Source organism: Labeo rohita, chromosome 11 (genome assembly GCF_022985175.1).
Source record: "Labeo rohita strain BAU-BD-2019 chromosome 11, IGBB_LRoh.1.0, whole genome shotgun sequence".
Lineage (NCBI taxonomy): Eukaryota > Metazoa > Chordata > Actinopteri > Cypriniformes > Cyprinidae > Labeo > Labeo rohita.
Genome location: NC_066879.1, coordinates 12,530,629 through 12,552,728, shown reverse-complemented (window position 1 = coordinate 12,552,728; position 22,100 = coordinate 12,530,629). Strand labels below are relative to the sequence as shown.

The 22,100-nt window shown below is 33.4% G+C and overlaps 1 protein-coding gene across 1 annotated transcript in view; it reads left to right on the top strand.

Moving 5' to 3' along the window:
* The first annotated feature begins 604 nt into the window (after positions 1-604).
* LOC127172933 (heterogeneous nuclear ribonucleoprotein L-like) overlaps positions 605-22,100 on the top strand; it is a 41,486-nt gene continuing 19,990 nt past the window's right edge. The window contains exon 1 of the mRNA XM_051122480.1: positions 605-1,561. Coding sequence (XP_050978437.1) covers positions 1,388-1,561 — 174 coding nt within the window. The 5' untranslated portion in view covers positions 605-1,387. The remainder of the gene's footprint in view (positions 1,562-22,100) is intronic.

Genomic DNA, 22,100 nt, shown 5'->3' with positions numbered 1-22,100 from the left:
CGACTTTTCTCAAACTATTTTTACTTTATTCTCATAATTTTGACTTCATTCTCAATATATTTGAACTTTATTCTCAAAATATTTTGGCTTTTTTCTCATAATTTCGACTTCATTCTCGTAATTTCTAGCTTGTTCTCAATATATTTCAACTTTATTCTCAAAATATTTTGACTTTATTCTCATAATTTTGACTTCATTCTTGTAGTTTCGACTTTATTTTATAAATATTTCGACTTATTCTCGTAATATTTTGACTTCATTCTCGTAATTTCAACCTTATTCTCATCATTTTTACTTTATTTGCAAAATATTTCAACTTCATTATCGTAATTTCAACATTATTGTCGTAATTTTGACTTTCCTTGAAACATTTAGATTTCATTCTCAAAATATTACGACTTTAATCTCGTAATTTTAGTTGTTTTTTTTTTTTTTTTTTTTACTTTTTTTGTAACGTGGCGTTAAAACAATGTTGCAGACAATAAAAATGATAAAAAAAAACAATAATTTTTTTACAGGCATGTATTGTAACTTACTTACGTAGACAGACAGTTTGTAATTGTTCTATTTTGCAAAGTTTATTTTTGTAATTGTTATATTTCAATGTATTTTTAAGCAATAGTCATGATGTTCTATTATTTTAGCTTTGCCGTTTGCTCTTGCCGTTTCCTGTCCAGAGACTGGAGATGAGTGTAACTCTAATTCTGTTAAATCAATTACTAAACAGAAACAAACCTTGAACATACAGATGGATTCAGGCACCTTTGAGGCCGATGGTTTCGTCAGACCGATTGAACTGTTCTGAGTCAAATTCCACATGATTTCACTTCCTCATATTCTCATACATTTCGGTTTCTCCATTTCGTCTTCCTTATGCTAAAATAGTTGGCTTTTAATTAAGACAGCTATTTTTTGTCTCTGCTGATGAGCAGGAACACACTATTACTGAATCATAACATCATTTATTTTTACATCGTGAAGTTAATTTCTTTGTAAAGGACAGTGTAATTTGTGTGAATAGCGTTTCACCTGCTCATTGTTGGAGTAACAAAGTAACGCTCAGGCAGAGAAGTTCAAAGTGATCATTGTAATTATTTTTAATGTTACACTGTTACAGTAGTCCTGTGTTTTTTACGCATGCCCCCGCGCTCAGCCAATCAGCGCCGCCCCGCGGCCGTCGCTCAGACCCCGGGTCCAATCCAAACGCGGCGTGACGTCAGAGCCGCAGTGAGCGACGACCGAGGGCGTGAGCTGTTGCCGGATGAGAGTCGCGTCGCACGTCGCGTCTGATCAGAGCAGCACATGAGTGTGCGCTCCTTTCAGATCGTTTTGATCATCCTCCGATTATCGATTGTGAGCCAGCGACCGACGGATCGACTGATACATCATGTCCGTGCTGGAGGAGTACGAGCGAGCGCCCAAGCGCCTCAAGGTGTCCGCGGAGGATGAGGAGGAGCTGGAGGAAGGCGAGGAGTCAGACTCAGCATCCGCGGGGCTCATGGGTGACGATGAGGAGGATGAAGGGCAGAGCAGAGCGCGCTGGAGCTCCGCGGACAGGAAGGTCAGACACACACATCATCATCATCATCTTCATCATCATCATTATCTTCTCGCTAATAATTGTGCAGATAGATATAAACATGCATAATCATAGCGCCGGGCTGACATGACACGCGTTTAGTGCGTGATGCCAAAACACTGCTTAGACAGAGAAAGAAAAGCGAAATCGAGAGAAGGAGCCAGACTGATGATAAACAGGAACCCTGCAATTCACTTCAGTCATAGGAATAAGACGGAGAAAAACAGGCCGGTGTGTAAGACGAGATCTGAAAACACTCACCACAAATCACCATGGTACTAGCATGATGTGTTACCATACTGTGGCTGAAGTGTCATGTTATCATGTATCATGTCAAGCGCGTCTCTATGATTTGTCAAGAGCTTTGCTGCTCCTCAATAACAGCTAACATGTAATAATTGTAGATTTGCGAAATATATCTAGAACGTTTAAAATGTTTATGAATTGTAGCATTTCTGTGAACATCACAGTCACGTTGTTGAATCAGAGTAATGTCCGAGTGAATTCATTTACGTGCAAGATACAAGTGTTCGCTCTACATGTGAAGTGTGGATGAATTTAGAATTTACAGCTGATCTGTTTTATCTTACTGGTGCATGTTCCTGGTCTCATTTTGCATGTGAAAATCATTGCTAACAGTAAAAATGAATGCAAGGAATAATTATATTTCATAATGCTCATGTATATGCACAAACAGTCATCTTTCTTTCTACCAGAATATTTAAAAATGTGACCCTGGACCACAAAATCAGTCACAACCGAGCATGATCTGAAAGATAAATAGAAAAGCGTCGATGTGTGGTTTGTTAGGATTGGACGCTATTTGGTCAAGATACAACTATTCGAAATCAAAATATGGAGAAAATCACCTTTGAAGTTGTTCACATTAAGTTCTTAGCAAATCAAAGATGAAGTTTTGATATATTTACGGTAGAAAATGTACAAAATATCTTTGTGGAACATCACTTTTGGCCCAAAGAAAAATCGATTATTTTGACCCATACAGTGTATTGTTGGCTATTGCTGCAAATACACCCGTGATACTTAACACTGGTTTTGTGCTCCAGGATCACAAGTATTTATTAAAATACCACATCACATTAGAGTTTTTAATTAATTAATTATTTCATTTATATACAAGATAACAGCGTTCGCTCTACATCAAAAGCATGAATTGATCATTTATAATTGACCCGTTTTATCTCTATAGCACATTTTGGATGTAAAAATCATAGTTAATGTCAAAAACAATCAAATGCATGTGTTTTTAGTTAAATGAACACAAGGAATGATATTTTATCTTTTCCTTTTATATGCATAAGCAGTAATCAGTAGCTTTTTACAAAAACATTCATGCAAAGTACCAGATCGGTGAGCAACGACGTAAACATGTTTGAATAAATCAGCAAATCAGTTTATTCCATTTACAAGCGTGTGCATGGTAAACAGACCCTTTAGCACTATGGTATCAAAGTACCATGGTAATATTTTGGTCCTTTCTTGTTAGTTGTTTTTCGCTAACCTGGCCGTTGCAATTCCATAATCGCTACTAATGACCACTAACAACCACTTTTAATTTTCCTCACTCTTCACATCTGATAAACTAAAATGAGATCTCACACCAGTAGCGTGGCATATGTGGTGAACGAGACCTCATCTTTCACGCCAGCCTGTTCTTAAGCATATGTTTTTTATTTTTATCACTCAATACACCAACACTGTTCCTGTTTATGATCTCTATGGTTTTCGTTTAATTCCTCTTTTCTTTTGGCATCATATACCCTAAATATGAATCAGTGAAGAAGTTCATCGAAATACAAAAGAAGAGAACTTACACATCTGAAATGCTGCGGTTGAGTGACTATGATTCAAAGCCTTGCTGACCCTGAAAGCGACACTTTGCATGAACTTGTTCTGTCTAAGAAACATGAAAATGCTAAATTTGTAGTTTCAATGAGTTTAGATCGTCCTGTGACAATAGCGAAGTTCGTAAATGTACGAATCACCTAAAAAAGTGTTGTTTGCTGTGACACAAAGATGCCACTGCGTAAACCAGGTAAATTAAAAATAAAAACTGGTGGTTGCGCACAGCGTTAGGAAAAGTTACTTGCAATAGACATTAATTACAATATTGCGTTACTCCATAAAAAAGCAACTAATTGCATTACTGCAGTATGCGGTATGTTATTTTGTGTTACTTTTTCTCATCTGGGCTGGGCTCATTTTTCACTCATCAGCAAAGAAAAACAACAAATAAAAAAAAAAAATTGGAGCACACAAGTTGTTTATCAAAAGTCATTTTTGCATATTAGTATGGTTAAAGTAGATCACTGAAGCTCAGCAGCAAAAAAAGACTGGTTATTAAAATGGAATTAAATACATAGAAAATATTTACACTGCCCTCCAAAAGTTTGGAAATGCTGGAAATGTTGGCATGAATCCTTTTTAGTTTGTCATAATTTTGCACTGATAAGGGACAACACAAACTACGAATATTTTATTACATAAACAGTTTATACATAGAAAAAACTTACATTTTTGATTCATCAAAATATCCTACAGCTCTGAATAATCTGGGCCTAAATTCACTGTATTCTAAGCTTAATTGTCAATCAGTTTTTGAAGTTATTAAGGTGTGCCAAAAATCTTTTAAAAACCTGGACCAAGTTTAAACCAGTAACAGGCATCACAGCTGACAAAGGGGCACGTCTGACTTTGACATGTATATATTGCCATTATTATGTCATCAAAATGAACATTATTATTGCTGCTCTTCAATGATAATGTCAAATTACTTTAATGTATTTGCACCAAAAAATGATAAGGATTTATGATATCGTCCAAAACCACACTTTGCCAGGAGTGTTTCCAAACGTTTTGAGGGCAGTGTATGTTATTTAACATTTAATTATTGCAAGTCTTTTAATTAATATTGAGAAATACTGAATTTGTTTTTGCGTAAGCGAGATGACGCACACAGCACCTCTGCACTTACTCCCGATTTCTCTCAACATGGCAACACTGAGAGCTGTCAATCAATACATGGGAAACAAAGTAACTAGAGTTACTTATTTGAAAAAAGTTCTTGTAAATTAAAAAGTACTGTGTTACTTTACTGGTTATTTGAAAAAAGTGTCTGTATTACCAGATAATTTGTTGCACTTGATCAAGTAAAATGTATTGATAAAGCACTTTTCACAATACACATCATTTCAGATCAGATCAGAGCTGGTCAATATCATAGTTACATTTGCAACAATTTAAACAATCACGCAGTTGAGATTTGCTGTGTAGTGTATATTGAGATGGACTGACCCATGAAGTGCCATAGTATATTTCAGAACAACAGTATTTCCGTCTGATCTGATCGCTATAAACACCAGGGCTCACGGGAGTGAGTAAACGGCACCCGTCTGAAGCGTGTCTGACTGACTCAGAGCCGATCCCATGATGCATCAGTGCGTCGGAACACACTGCAGATCTTCATCCGGTTCAGCCATTACTATTTAACATCATACTGGTGCATATAAATGCAAACGATTATAATTAGGCCATGAATGTGCACTAATAAAGCAAACGGGGTCAATTATGATTTCATGCATTAAACCTCATGAGCGCCTGATGATCGACATATTAAAAACAAACAAAAAGGACACATTCTGGATGCGTCTTTTAATATGCCGTTCATTCGAAGTGAACCGCTTTCATAAATGACTCACTTCAGTTCTCTGCTGTCTGACTCCTTTTATGGTAACTGGTCTGTAGTTTCTAATAATGTCACTCTGACTACGAGAGAACCTCTAAATCGCTGACGACGTCCAGCAGGATGCTGATGTTATTGTTTTTGTTTAATGCAGGACTGTTAGAACGAGATCAGATTGTCTGAATGGCGTGTGTTCACAGAGGAAGCGCTTGTCAGTCCACTATCGGCCGTTAAGAGCCGTGGTTTGTTTTCTCAGTTTTTTAGGGTCAGACCTGTGAACTCACATTGGATGAGCTGATGACCTTAATTTAACATGTAAAATTATTAGAAACTAGAGACTGGTTGCCATAAAAGGTGTCAGAAAGCAGAGAATTGTGAGTAATTTATAAACGCGGTTCACTTCGAATGTGTCCGCAACCCTCAGACGTGATGCTTTTTGTTTGTTTTTAATATGTGGAGCATCAGGCATTCATGTGGTTTACATGTAAACACGGTGCAAGTGTTTAATGCATGAAATCTTAATTGCTTTATTAGTGAACATTCATGGCCTAATTATAATTGTTTGCATTTATTTTCACCAGTATGATGTTAAATAGTAACAGCATCTGTGAACAGCTTTTGTCTGAATTTTATTGAACTAATTCTGCATAGAAGTTAGCAGCTTTCGCTCGACATCTAAAGTAAGCATGAAATCATAACAGGCTGATTAATCCTCAATTAATTGTGCATCTAAAAGTGAGCGGTTCAAAATAATCAAAGCGTGTTTTCATATTAATTGAACACAAGGAAGATATTTAATTATTTATATGCGCCAGCTACTTTTTAATAAATCATTTTAAAATATTTAACAATGACAGACACTGTTTATTCTGCATCTGAAATAAACATGAACTTATTATTTATAATTGACCTATTTTAACTTATTACCATGTGTTCCTAGATTTGCTTGTGAAAATCAGAGTTAATGTAGTACAAATGTGGAAGAATTCTATAAAACAGTAATCTACTCTTTACTAAAACATTTTAAAATGAATATAAAAATACCAATGACACATACAAGATCACATTGTTCGCACTACATCTAAAGTAATCATAAATGTATAATTTATAACTCCTTTTAATTTATTTTGCATGTAAAAATAATGTAATAAAAGTAATTAAAAACATGTTTTTTTCAATTAAATGAACACAAAAAAATCATATTTGATTATTTTGGCTTACATGCATAACAAAAATGTACTTTTTACTAAAACATTTTAAAATGTATCTAAAATACCAATGACAATCACATTCACTGATATACAAGATCACATTGTTTGCACTATATCTAAAGTAATCATAAATTTAACATTTATAATTGACCCCTTTTAACTTATTAGCATGTTTTACATGTAAAAATAATGTAGTAAAATTAATCAAAAAGATGGTTTTTAAATTTAATGCACACAAAAAAATGATATTTTATTATTTTTGTTAATATGCATAACAAACTACTTTTACTAAAACATTTCCATGCAAAGTACAAGATAGGTGAACATCGACACAAACACATGTTGAATCAGTTTAATCAGAATTATAATAAATCAGAGAATCAGTCTAAATTAATATGATTTCTAGAAGTAGTGTATGTACTTGTGCAGTTATTATTCATACAGCAGATCATTCAGTGTTTTATTTACACGCTCTGTGATAGAACTGAGTGTTTTCACAGTCCAGACGCTCAGAAAGAGAAGAAAGACACACACACACACACGCACATTAGGTTGTTATACTTTCATCATTTAGTATTTTTAGTAATTTTTTTCCCCGTAGGGACTGCTGGCCTCCACAGGTCTTCAGGTTTTACTATCCATGTGGGGACATTTGGTCCCCAATGTAGCATAAACAAGAACACACACACACACACACACAGACAGACAGACAGACAGACATAATGGCTTCAGTATTTAGCCCCGAGCGAATCGCTCGGCTCTGAGGAAACGTTCCTCTTGAACAGCCATGATGATTTGAATACTAAGTGGCTTTTATTGGCTGGTTTAACAGTCTGATCTGAGCAGTGATTGCACATGTACCTCCAGCAGACCTGAGCTGAACCTCACACGCGTGAGTAACGGAGGCGGCGGCTCCTCTGATAGCGGCCGTGTGCAGATATTGTTTCCCGTGGGGTCTATTGATATCTGCGGACGCTCGGGGAATCGCTGCCATCGGCGCCGTCACCTTTTACTGCCAGAGATACACGGGCACGACAATGAAATCAAACGCGCTCGAGTGGGCGGCGGCGGCGGCGTTATCGGCCGTGGAGCGTGAGAAGCTTTAATGGCTCGTGGGTGAGAACGATACCAGATCCTCCTGGAATCAGTTTGCATCCATAATCTGCCCTCTTTTAACGTGTATGCAAACGGTCTGTCTGTCGGAGCGTCTCGAGTGGGCGGCGGCGTCTCTGGAGTCTGTGCGAGTCATCTGGGATCTCAGCGGGATGATGGGAGACGGGCGGCTAAACGGGGTCACCTGACCCGCCCGACTGACAAATGAGCGACTGAATGTGTGTGGTGTTGATACGAGGCAGATCTGCTCTGGATCGTTCTGTTCTGCTGATGAATTATGGGTTTTGATGTGTGATATATCATAGCGTGTGCTGCTGCAGCATTGAGTTTAAAGCAAGATGCTACAGGCAAAAACATCGTTTTTCATGCACTGGAGATTTTGGTCTGTTTTGCTGCCATTTTGAAGACTGGCAAAGAGAAAAGATCCAAAATACATTTAAGTGTTTATTTTGTTGCACTTTATCTATTTGCATCTGTAGATTTCAGTTGTGATACATATCTTTAAAAGTTTTCTCCTCCACTTCAGCAGCACTTACATACACCAAACTTAGCAGTTTTATTCCTCTCCATATTCTGAAGGATTTTACTGAGGGGTTTGTGAATATTATCATTCACACTGATTTCTAGAACATTTTATTCCTAAAAACATGGTGAAAATGAATTGTTTCTGTCTGTTGACAGTATTTTCTGATTTATAGAGTGATAAATAGAGAAATCCAAAACCCCCTCTGTAAAATCCTGCAGAATATTGAGAGTAATAAAACTGTAAGGTTTGGTGTGTGTAAGTGCTGCTGAACTGGAGAAACAAACCCTTTAAAGACACTGTATGTAATAAAATTGAAATCTACAGATGCAAATAGATGAACTGCAATAAGGCGAGACACTACAGACAAAACCAGTGTTTTTTGTTTATGCTCTGGTTAATTTAGAGATGTTGGTATATTTTGCCCCCGTAACATGTCCTCAAATACGTTGAAGTACACTTTGTATATTCACAACTGTAGATTTTAATTACAATAAATATCTTTAAAAGTTTCCTCCTCCACTTCAGCAGCACTTACACACACCAAACTTAGCAGTTTTATTCCTCTCTATATTCTGAAGGATTTTACTGAGGTGTTTGTGAAAATATCATTCACACTCATTTATACAACATTTTATTCTTAAAAATGGGGTAAAAATTTCAGTCTGTTGCCAGTATTGTCTGATTTATATAGTGATAAAAAGAGAAATCCAAAATCCCCTCAGTAAATTGCTTCAGAATATAGAGAGGAATAAAACTGCTAAGTTTGGTGTGTGTAAGTGCTGCTGAAGTGGAGAAACAACTCTTTAAAGATATGTATCGCAACTGAAATCTACAGGCGCAAACAGATAAAGTGTGATAAGGCAAGACACTACAGACAAAACCTGTGTTTTTGTTCATACACTGGTCAATTCAAAGGTTTTGGTCTATTTTGCTTCCATAACATGTTTTCGAATACATTGAAGTGTTTATTTTTTAACACTTTATATATTCGGGACTGTAGATTTCAAATACAATACATATCTTCAAAAGTTTTCTCCTCCATTTTAGCAGCACTCACGAACACCAAACTTAGCAGTTTCATTCCTCTCTATATTCTGAAGGATTTTACTGAGGGGTTTGTGAATATATCATTCACATTCATTTATACAACATTTTATTCTTAAAAATGAGGTAAAATGTATTTTTTTCAGTCTGATGACAGTATTGTCTGATTTATATAGTGATAAAAAGAGAAATCCAAAATCCCCTCAGTAAAGTTCTTCAGAATATAGTCAGGAATAAAAGTGCTAAGTTTGGTGTGTGTAAGTGCTGCGGAAGTGGAGAAATATCCTCTTTAAAGATACGTATCAATTGAAGTCTACAGACACAAATAAAGTGTAATAAGACAAGACACCACAAACAAAACTAGCGTTTTTTTATTGTTGTTGTTTTTTTGTTCATGCACTGGTCATTTAGAGATTTTGGTATATTTTGCTTCCCTACCATGTCTTCTTTCAGACCAGTGGAAAGAAAAAAATCCAAAATACATTTAAGTGTTTATTTTGTTGCAGTTTATATATTTGCATCTATAGATTTCAATTACAATACATTTCTTCAAAAGTTTTCTCCTCCACTTCAGCAGCACTTCTCTATATTCTGAAGGTTTTTACTGTGGGGTTTGTTCATATATCATTCACTTGAGTTTTTTCCACATTTTATTCCTAAAACATTGTGAAAATGTATTTTTTTAGTCTGTTGACAGTATTTTCTGATTTATGGAGTGATAAAAAGAGAAATCCAAAATCCCCTCAGTAAAATCTTTCAGAATATAGAGAGGAATAAAAGTGCTAAGTTTGGTGTGTGTAAGTGCTGCTGAAGTGGAGAAAAAACCTTTTAAAGATACGTATCAGAATTGAAATCTACAGAGGCAAACCGTAACAAGGCAGACACTACAGACAAAACCAGCATTTTTTTTTCGTGAAATTTGTTCTATTTGTCTTCCTTCAGACTAGTGGAAAGAAAACATACATGTTTAGGTGATCATTTTGTTGCACTTTATCTATTTGTGCCTGTAGATTTAAGTCTTTAAAAGTTTTCTCCTCCATTTCAGCAGCACTTACTTACACCAAACTTAGCACTTTTATTCCTGTCTGTATTCTGAAGGTTTTTACTGAGGGGTTTGTGAATATTTAGTTCACACTGATTTTTACAACATTTTATTCTAAAAAACATGGTTAAAATATGTTTGTTTTCTGTCTGTTGATGATTTATGGAGTGATAAAAAGAGAAATCCAAAATCTTTAACTCCAATATGACAATAAAATCAAACAAGAATATTGAACCTGACTTTATGCAGTTTTTACATTTGTTTTCTGGAAAATTATTGCATATTTAAACCTAACATTTAAGAAGATTTGCAAACAGTTACAAAACAGTTGTCTTAATGTACTGTAAATGATCTACTAGTGAGTGTGTGGTGATATCTATTAGTTAAAATGTTCACTTGTAGTTTTTTTGACCTGACAGGTTGGTTCACTGAAAATACAGTCAAAATCTTAATTTAAGCACCTTCGCTTTGTTGCAAACCCATGTGGCTTTCTTTTTTTCTGGGAACGCTGGTCATTGTACAGAAGAGAGAAGCCTGGTCTTTCCTCAGAGATCAAGGTGTTCTTTTACGTTCAGCGGAAGAAAGAAAGTCCTACAGGTTTGGAGCGAGTGAAATGATGACAGCACGTTCATTTCTAATTTGCGCTGAAAGCGCTACTGAAGTCTTTGAGCACTGACTTTCTCATTAACGTCTTTTATTCGGCGGATCTGTTGTGTGTCTGAGGGGATTCAGATGTGAATGAGTTTGTCTCTGTTTCCAGGAACGACGGCAGCTGTAAACCAGACAAAAAAAGCGCGTCGATTGAACGGTCGGCGCTGTAGTAACGAGCTCATTGACTTTTGAATTCTGCTGTTGATTTGCACCAATATAGTCTCTTACACAATCGTGTGGTGTGTAGTTCTCTTTGGATGACATTGCATGTCATTTCCTGTTCAAGCTGCTGCTCTGTTGTCGTTTCTATCACTGGTTTGCAGAGGAAGCATGATGCTATCAGAGAAGCAGCAGCCATGTGGGTGTTTTTAGGGTGTGAGCACTTCCTCACTTCAATTATGCTTATTTAATTATGCTTATTACTTACCTACTGTTCTTACCTACAATTTGCAAATGATCAAAAATAGTTTTTTTTTTTTGGTTTTGTTTTGGACATATTTTTATTGTTTTAAAATATATACAAAATACGTAAATAAATATTTCTTTATTTGTTTTGTTATATATAATTATTTATAATAATAAAACACACGAATACATATATTTGTAAATTATTTCTGTTGCTTATAATAGATAAAAGATTAATGAACATAATATGAATACTAATTTATATAGAAATAATCAACATGCATTATGATCTCCCACTCTCAGTGTATATCAATCATGGAAAAAGTCCTGATTTTGTTGATCTGTTTGTGTTTATTTAGATATGTTTGTCATCTCATGTGAACTGAAGCTCGAGTGCTTTGACGTGTCAGACGCTGCTGTGAAAAACTCACAATCAGTGAACGTGTGTGTAGATGTGTGATTGTAAGAGCTGATCTGTGTCGCTCATGAAATGATGTGAGTGTCTTCAGATCTTTAGTGTGATTGATCTGTTCTGCGCTGATGTTTGCAGATGAAACTCTTCTGCTCTGTGTTTTATATGCTCTGGAAGGGCTTATGTGGGGATGTTTTGAGCAGATCAGGATCAGATTTGTGTGTCGTTTGCGAGCTGCATCGTGCTGTGATCTCGCAGGAGTCTCGTGAGGAGCGGTGAAGGAGCAGACGCTGAAGCCGCGAGGCTCGCGGATGCGTTTCAGAGCTCGTGTGTCCTTCACGATCGACATCTGCTAATGATCGCCCCTCAAGTGATGAGTATACGAGCACAAGGGTCTGTGAATCAGGAAGTAATGCAGGAAGTGCTGTTAATCACTGTCATAGATGTTGAACAGTCATTGGATGACTAAAAATAGCAGACAGACAAAAACCACAAACTACAAACTAGGTGTGCATTCGAAACAAAAAAATTTCATGTTTCCTGTCTTTCTTATAATAAAATAAAAGATGATCTTTGAATAATAAAAATATATTAGGTTTTCTTTTCTAAATAATAATAAAAATAAAAAAAATAATAATAAAAATATATAAAATATAATAATACAAATGTATTTAAAAATATATAAAATATTTTCAAAATAGTAAAATAATAATAAAAAATATACAAATGATTATTTACTTATTTAAATTATTAATTATTAGTATTTACATTTGTCCTTTTTCTAACAAAATAAAATATAGCAATAAGAATAATAAATAGCCAAAAATATTTTTCAATTAAAATTCTTTCTTAAAATAAAAGAAGTGAATTTTTTAATCATATAATGTATCTTACAATAATAACAGAAATATATAAAAATTTAATACATTTGTCTTTCTTATAACAAAATAAAATGTAGCAATAGAAAAAAATCTAAAATAAAGTCTTTTTCTAAAATTACCTAATAAAATCTTTCCTCCTTTTTTCTCTCTTTCTTTCTTATAAAATATTATCCTTTAATAAAAATGTAAAATATTTCTCTTTTCTTTCTAACTAAATCAAATATTGACTTATGATGATACAAAAACAAGAAAGAAATGTTTTTTTTCTTATAATAATAATAAAAAATATACAAATGAAATACATTTGTCTCTCTTATAACAAAATAAAATATAGCAATAAAAATATCAAAGTCTAAAATATTTTCCTTAAACTATAATATAATAAAATGACAATAAAATCTTTCTTTCTTTCTTTCAGCTGAAGCGTCTATTCGTTTTCTGAAGTTCCTTTGAGTAACTCGTGATGAGCGGCTTTGCCATTTAAAAATAATTCAGTACATTTATTGTTAAGATTAAATCAAGTATTAGGCTTCATATAGAGTGACTGTGCGTGTGCGAGTGTCCAGTTCAACTTGTGTTCAGTCGTTGGGTCACGAGAACATGCTATTTGTGTCCCTGCGTTTGAAATGTCACCCGAAACAATTCATTTGTCCAATTAGTGTAATTCAATCACGTATGATGACATTAGATGCAGCTGCAGCGGTGACGCGGACGCATCTCGCGCTCGTTTCCCGCAGATTCAAGGCTATTTTTAAAGCGAGGCTCGTTCGTCTGCCTGATTAACCTGTTTGTGCATTGGTTTAATTAAAGTCAGATGGCTCATATAGAATCATTTATACATGAATAATCAAACATGGGAACATCTGCTGCTGAGATTCAGCACTCTTTACAGAACAAACAAACAGGCTGCATGAAAGCCATGTGCTATCATTTAAACTAGATTATTGTTAGAAATAAATACGGAAACAGAGAAGCACATTCTTTTTTTTTAATGGCTGTGTGTGTGTAGCATTATTTTAGTTGCAGCTTCGTTTGTGTTCTCAAGTGTTCAGTTTAAGGGTCGCTGAGTGATTTTTGAAGAATCACAGCTCTATCAGCAGCGTCGTGGTGTGTTTTGTGTGCGTTGGTTGCATATTGAATGTGTATTTGTTGCATGTTGATTGCGTGCGTCACGCTTGTTTGGTTGTGTTTGTTGTGCGTGTTGAATGCGTGTTGGTGTGTTTTTGGTTGTGTTTTGGTTGCGTGCTGAATGTGTGTTAAATGCTTGTTGATTGCGTTTTTAATGCATGTTTGTTTGCCTGTTGAATGCATGTCGGTTTTGATGGTGTTTTAATTGCACGTTGAACGTGTGTTGGTTGTGTGTTGATTGCATGTTTAACATGTTTGGTTGCATGCTGCATGTGTGTTGAATGCATGTTGTTACATATTGAATGCGTTTTTTTAACACACGTTTGGTTGCATGTTGGTGTGTTTTTGGTTGTGTGTTGTTTGCATGTTTATTGCATGTTTAACGTGTTTGGTAGCATGCTGAATGCATGTTTGTTGCGTGTTGAATGCGTGTTGCTGTAATGTTGATTGCGGTTTTAATGCATGTTTGGTTGCATGTTGAATGCGTGTTGGGCGTGTGTTGAATGTGTGTCGTTACATGTTGATTGCGCATTTAATGCATGTTTGTTGCATGTTGAATGCATGTTGTCACGTTTTTGACTGCGTTTTGGTTGCATGTCAACTGCATGTTTAACACACGATTGTTTGCGTGTTGACTGTGTGGTGGTGTCGGTTGCGTGTCGGTACATGCGGCTCATATTTGCGCTTACTGCTGCAGTACAGCGCGTTTGGTGTTTCTTCACCCTCTTTCACACATGAATCTTCTCATTCTCGTTGTTTGTTCATAGAGCCGCTCTGACAGCTGGAGATTTTAGGCAGAATGTTGCAGTAAAGCAGGATTAAATCACACTTCTTGTGTGTGTATGGAAATGAAGACTAATTATTTCAGAGTTCAGAGGTGGGTGGGGTTATGTAATGTGGTGGGTGTGGTCAATGTGGTTATGAAATGAGGGCGGGGTTGAAGGTCATGTGGCTTAGAAACATCAGAGCTTAAGCAGTTTCAGATGCTCCTGCTGTCTGTCAAATATAATTCGTACAGAGAATCTCGCTTTGCTTTATTATTCTTTGTCATCAGTCCAGATCTGTTTTTCTTAAGAAACATTTCTGATTATTAGAAACATTGAAAGCAGTTGCGAAACAGATGTGACGGAGGATGCATCGAATGAATCGAAAGTGCCAGCAAACACATTTGTAATGTTTCAGAACATTTCTGTTTCAAATAAATGCTGTTCTTTTGAACTTTCTGTTCATTAAGGAGTGTTGAAAGTATTAGATATTTTTTAATGATACTGAGCAGCACAGACTGTTTTCAGTAATCACTTTCTGTTCTCATTCATTGTAATGTGTGTCTGAATGAGTTGTGTGCTGTTCTCACGCACGTGTCAGATCTTCCTCACTGTTCTGCTGATGCTTTGAGTCTGAGCTTTATTCACTGGAGTCTGGAGTCTGTTTGACGTGCGTTTGAGCTGACGGTGAGCGCTGGTCTGGATATTTGATGGAGTTTCAGCCGTTTGTTCGGCGACGGTGTTTTGACTTTTAGCCTCAATGTTTCATGAAGAACATCAGGGAGATGTAGAGCGGCCGCTGACCTTTGACCTCTGGGTCTTTACAGCGTCATAGGAATCTGATCTCATCAGGATTTCTCCACAGATCTTTATTCTGTAATGATTCATTTTGACTTACAAACCTAATACGGTTATATACTGATAGATTTCAGCCTATGTTTTGTAATCTAATTAATATTAATGAACAATTTTGAATACATTTTTATTATTTTAATTTACAGTTTAATGGTTTTTATATTGTTTATATTAATTTATGCTCTAAAGTGATTTTTTTAATATCATTTCATTAAAAAAAGGTTAATAATATATAAATAAAGCAGTTTTCCAAAAAAAAAAATCAAATTGTGAATTGAGATATTTCAGCCCTATTATTTGTGTAAAAATAATAAATATTAATGAATAATTTGATATTTTAATTTTATATGGTATATTTATATTATTAATATTAATTTAATATTTAAATATTTATGTTTTTGCTCTGAAGTGATTTTTTTATTATTATTTCTTTATTTTTTTTTTTAAATAATGCAATTTTTTTTAAAATACAAAGTTAATCAAATTATAAATTGAAATATTTCAGCCTGTTGGTTGTGTAAAAACTAATAAATATTAATGAAAAAATTGACATTTTAATTTTTTATGGTATATTATTTATATTGTTATTATTAATTTAATATTTAAATATTTATGTTTTTGCTCTGAAATGATTTTTTTATTATTTCTTTAATTGTTTTAAAATAATATATAAATAAATTTGATAAATTTTTTTTATTTAATTGTTAGTATAATTTAATATTTAAAATTTAATCAAATTATAAATTGTTTTAAAATAATATTTCAGTTAATCCTGATATTTGGTTGGTGTAAAAACTAATAAATATTAATGAAAAATTTGACATTTTAATTTTATATGGTATATTTTGTATATTGTTAATATTAATTTAATATTTAAATATTTATGTTTTTGCTCTGAAGTGATTTTTTTTTAATCATTTTATTAAAGAAAGGTTAATAATATATAAATAAAGCAGTTTTCAAAAAATATCTAAAGTTAATCATATTGTAAATTGCCCTATTGGTTGTGTAAAAATAATAAATGTTATTGAGTGATATTTTAATTTTATATGGTATATTATTTATGTGATTAAATATTCACTTTATATATATTTCTATATTTCTGTATTTGCTCTGAATGAAGTGTTGCTGTAATCATATTATCCTGGTCCACCACAGCACAATCTAGTCTGATACACACTTCTTAGGAAAAAGCGTACGTATCACATTCTGAAGAAGGAACAGTAATTTTCACTCCTTACTCATTTTGTTGAGACGTGAGAAGTGCTGGTGCTTTCACAGCTTTTGGTGTTCTGAGGTTTGATGCTCTTGTGTTTGGTGAGAAAGAGGTTTTTATGTGATTAGAGTGCGTTTGGGGTCGTCCTGCTGTTTATTCCGTGAACGTGTTGTAGACGGATGTTTTTGGCCTGTGTTTGTTTGTGTGTGACAAAAGAGGCTCGTTTGTCTACCTGATTAACCTGTGATTAACCTGTTTTTGCATTTGTCTAATTAAAGTCAGATGTGTGACATCAGTGTGATTCCAACAGGAAACCTGACACAGATGCACACACAAAACAACAGCTAAACCAACTAGATGTGGGTTTGAGCAAGGGTGTGAATACTTTTGCATGATCACTGTACATGAGCATCATTTTGGGTTATTTTGGTAGGTTTGTTCTTTACTCACACACCGTTTGAACTGAATGTATATGAGGGTTTTTTATTCATTTAATTGGTCAGACTTCTTGATAAGGTTCATTAGTTAACGTTAGTTAACTACATTAGTTCACATGAACTAAAAATGAACAATACTTCTTAGGGTTAGGGTTAGTTTCGGCATTTACTAATGCGTTATTAAAAGCACAAGTTAGTTAAAGCGCTGTGACTTGCGTGAACAAACAATGAACAACTTCATTTTTATTAACCATCATTAACAGAGATGAATTAATGGTGTAATAAATGTGTTACTGATTGTTTGTTTTTGTTAGTTAATACAATAACTAATGTTAATAAATGACACCTTATTGAAAAGTGTTACTGTTCAATGTATATTCAGAAATGATTCAAATGCTTAAATGACAAACTCCTTTCTGTACTATTTCAAACTTTAATCACATAAATTTGTACTCAGTGTATTAATATATTTCAGCTTCTTGACTATTTTTAATATTCGTTACTGTTAATATTAATACAGATCATTTTCTATTATTTTTATGTTTTAACATTGTGTATTATATTATTAAACATGATTTTTGATATAATACTTAAGTGCAATTTAAAGTTGTATATTTATACTTTCACATTACATTGCTAATACACTATTAGATTGAGACATTTTAGCCTTTTGTGTATTAATACTAATTACTATTCATTGTATGTTATTTTTATTTTTAATTATATGGAGAAGTTATAATGTAATACTTAACCTGTTATTTTTTTCCAGACATGACAATATCCAGATGTGTCATTAGTAGCCCTTTAAAATAACCAATGATTATTTTCTGAAGCTTTTTTAGAAAAAATATTGTTATATATCTCAGCCCAGATATTTGTAAACATATTCTAGGGTTACTTTTATGCATAAAACCCCTTGTACTCATAGGAATACTGGGATAAAATACAAAAAACAAAACAAAAAAAACAGCAATGTATTTTAAAATTGTTTCTTTATCGTAAGATGTATCGTCAAATTGTTAAATTAGTGTAACTTATTTGTAACATTTGAATTTAGTGCAACATTTTGTCATTGCAACATTGTAGTGCAGGAGCATTTTGTCCACATATTTGCACTTTTAATCAAGTAAATGTAGATTTGTAGAAATGTTTTTAGTAAAGCAGCAACGGCAGAGTCCCGGGTTCGATTCCCAGTTGGTCGTGTCGTGTGAAGGTGAAGATGCGTAAGATGGCGCGGGTGTTTTTGTGTCGTTTGGCGTGTGACTCAAGGAGCTCATCATCCGTTTGCAGTGGAAGTGGTTTGATGTTTGTCAGACTCTATTTTAAGTGTGTTTTTTTTTTCTATTGTGATGTGATTGTTCGGGGGTCTCGGCGCATGAGAGTCGCTGCAGCGCCGCGTCGTGTTTCTGCAGGTCATTTTCCAACCGCAGGCGCTGCTTTGCCACTGACGGGTTTAAAGGCAGTAGTTCACCTCAAACCTCATCATTCACCCGCTCACATTTAGTTCAGTGGTAAGTTTTGCAGTCGGGAATATGATGTTCATGCAGTAAATGGCAGACGTCGGGCCTCGTCGCTCAGTGACAGTAGAATTGTGAGCGCGAGACGCCATTAAACTGGTGCTGAGAGACAGACAGACAGACGAAAGACTGAACTGATCTGCGTGAGGAGTTTGATGGCGTCGGCCGGACGTTCTCACGATCTCACGGTGAGACCAAAGGTGTTTTCCTGCCGTTGGCTCGAGATGGCAGCGCTGTTACAAAAGCTCACGTCTGTTGATCTCTGCGGTCGTAAACAATTGGGAGTTTTGCAAAGCACAAAATGGAAAGAGAGTTTGATGCTTGCAAAATAAGAGCAGCATTGCAGATGCATGTGTGGTTTGACATGTTTTGCATGGGATAAACGACATGTGCGTCACTTCGTTGCACCTCTGTATGGCTGATTTGTCATTCAGGTGAAGATTAATGATTGATTTTATGAACAAACAGCTACTATTGGCCAACACTAGCACTGATGCAGTATGATGTGATGGACGCACGTTCATCCTCACGCTCTCGTCTCTCCATTCGTGATGTGCTCAGAAAGACAGGGAGATTCATTTTTAAAATTTTTAAAATGTTCGCATTTTTAATAAATTAAATTTACATTTTTATATTTTATTAAAATTAACATTTTTTTTTGTGATTTATGATTTTATTAAAATGATTCATTTCTATTTTAGATTTTAATGATTACATTTTAAGAACGTTTTTTATTTTGCTGTTTTTTATTTTCATTTTTTTTATTCATTTTAAGTGTATTTTATGATTTTTTTTAGTATTTTTTATTTCAGTTATTATTGTAAAACTATTTATTTTACATTCGTATAATTTATAATTTTATTACAATTACATTTTTATGATTTTAGTTTGGTGGTTTTTATTTTAATATTGTTTTAATTCATTTTAAGTTTATATTTTTATGATTTAAGTAATTTTTTGTGTTTCATTTCAATTATTATTATTATTATTATTTTAGAATTATTTATTTATTTTACATTTTTATGATTTATGATTTTATTCAAATTACATTTTAAGAAAGTGTTTTATTTATTTATTTATTTTTTTTAAATATTTTTTATTCATTTTAAGTGTATATTTTTATGATCTAAGGAGTTTTTGGTTTATTTTTATTTTATTTTACATTTTTATAATTTAAAGTTTTATTAAAATTACATTCTTATGATTACATTTTAAGAACGTTTTTTATTTTGCTGTTTTTTATTTTCATTTTTTTTATTCATTTTAAGTGTATTTTATGATTTTTTTTAGTATTTTTTATTTCAGTTATTATTGTAAAACTATTTATTTTACATTCGTATAATTTATAATTTTATTACAATTACATTTTTATGATTTTACTTTGGTGGTTTTTATTTTAATATTGTTTTAATTCATTTTAAGTTTATATTTTTATGATTTAAGTAATTTTTTGTGTTTCATTTCAATTATTATTATTATTATTATTTTGGAATTATTTATTTATTTCACATTTTTATGATTTATGATTTTATTCAAATTACATTTTAAGAAAGTGTTTTATTTTGGTGGTTTTTATTTTAATATTTTATTATTAATTTTAAGTGTATATTGGTATGATTTAAGCAGTATTTTTTTATTTTAAAAATATGTATTCATTTCAGTTTGACATGTTTCTGATGAAGTGTTTTATTTTGAATCAATAATCAGACCTTTCTCAGGAACAGCACATGCAAAAGAAATCCACGAATGTAACTCTACACACACGGTTTATTTTGAGCTGCTCTCGTCCCACGACCCCGCAGCTGAACGACACACCTGGAGACGCTTTCATTCACCCTGATCTTAGGTGACAGAAACGTGTGATCTTTTAATAGCCGCTGATTGTGGTGCATTTGCTTTCAGATTCAGATGCTGCATCGACAGCTTTCACCGTCGCGTTCTTCTTTCTCGGTTCGAGGGCATTAGAGGAACTGCTCTACGCCGCTTTCAGTTGTATCTTGAAACAGAAGTTTCTGGGTCATTTTCGGAGAGTTGCACACAGGCATCATTCTGCTGTCTTGTCGTGTCCCGCAGGGCTCTGTTTTGGGCCTGTGTTGCTTTTCTGCACATGCTGCCCTTCAGTTCTACTTCTGAGAAGCAGCACTTCATCACAGTTACACGAATGACACACCCATTTATCTGCTCCTGAAGCACAACAATATACGCCGCTCTCTATTAGAACTGCACCAACTGAAAACATTTTTAAGTCAAAAATTGTGAAATATTATTACATTTCAAACAGCTGTTTTCTATGTGAATATGTGTTAAACTGTAATTTACTTCTGTGATGCGCAGCTGCATTTTCAGCATCGTTACTCCAGTCTTCAGAAATCATTCTAATATGCTGATTTGCTGCTCAACAGACATTTAGGATTATTAGCAATGCTGAATATTGTTGGCGAAAACCATCATAAAATACATTTTTTTGAAATAGAATCTAGTGTAACATTCTAAATGTCTTTACTCATCATCTTCATCACAGCAGGACGCCCTTCATCTGCGTCTTGGTCCCAGAATGAATGTGTTTAATCACTGTTCTCCAAATCAACTTGTGTGAGAAAATCACTGTGAATGAGGATCAGACAGAACCACAGTGTTCTAGGAAGCACTTTAGCATGTAAATACGGCGGTACATGAATGTGGTGATCGTCTGCACTGTGAAATGTGACTCAGATGGTCAGTATGAAGATTTACAGAAGCGATTCGGATCCTTCTGACATTTTAAGATAATATTTCTATAAATTATCAGCACGTTTATGGTTTTTTGATAACGGTTAATGCGGTCAATCAAGTAAGAATTAGATTTAGTAAGTGTTTTCTATTAAGAAAGTGTTTTATTTTAATGGTTTTTCTTTTAATATTTTTTAAAAAAAAATATATATTTTAAGTATGTATTTGAATGATTTAAGTATTTTGTTGTTTTACTGCAATTATTATTATTTTTAAGTGATTTATTTATTTAACATTTTTATGATTTGTGATTTTATTCAAATTACAGTTTTAAGAAAGTAAGTTTAAGAAGAAGTTTTAAGTATTCTTTTATTAAGTTTTATTTCAATTTTAAATTTATTTGTTTTACATTTTTATGATTTTATTAAAATTGCATTTTTATGATTACATTTTAAGAAAGTGTTTGATTTTTCAGTGGGTTTTATTTTAATATTTTAACATATTAACATTTTCAGTGTATTTTTAAGTGTTAAGTTTTATTTCCATTACTTTTTAAAAGTATTTATTTATTTTACATTTTTATGATTTATGATTTTATTCAAATTAGATTTTTAGGAAAGTGTTTTATTTTGGTGTTTTTTGTTTTCATATTTTTTATTCATTTGAAATGTGTATTTTTATGATTTAAGTAATTTTTTGTGTTTTATTTCAATTATCATTCTGACATTTTAAGTTAATATTTCTATAAATTATCAGCACATGTTCATGGTTTCTTGCTAATGGTCAATTCAGTTCAATAAAAATTTAGTAAGATTTAGTAAGTGTTTCATTTAGATTAAAAAATCTTTTATTTTGAGATGTTTTATTGTGATTGCTTTCATTTTACAATTAATTTATTTACTTTCAA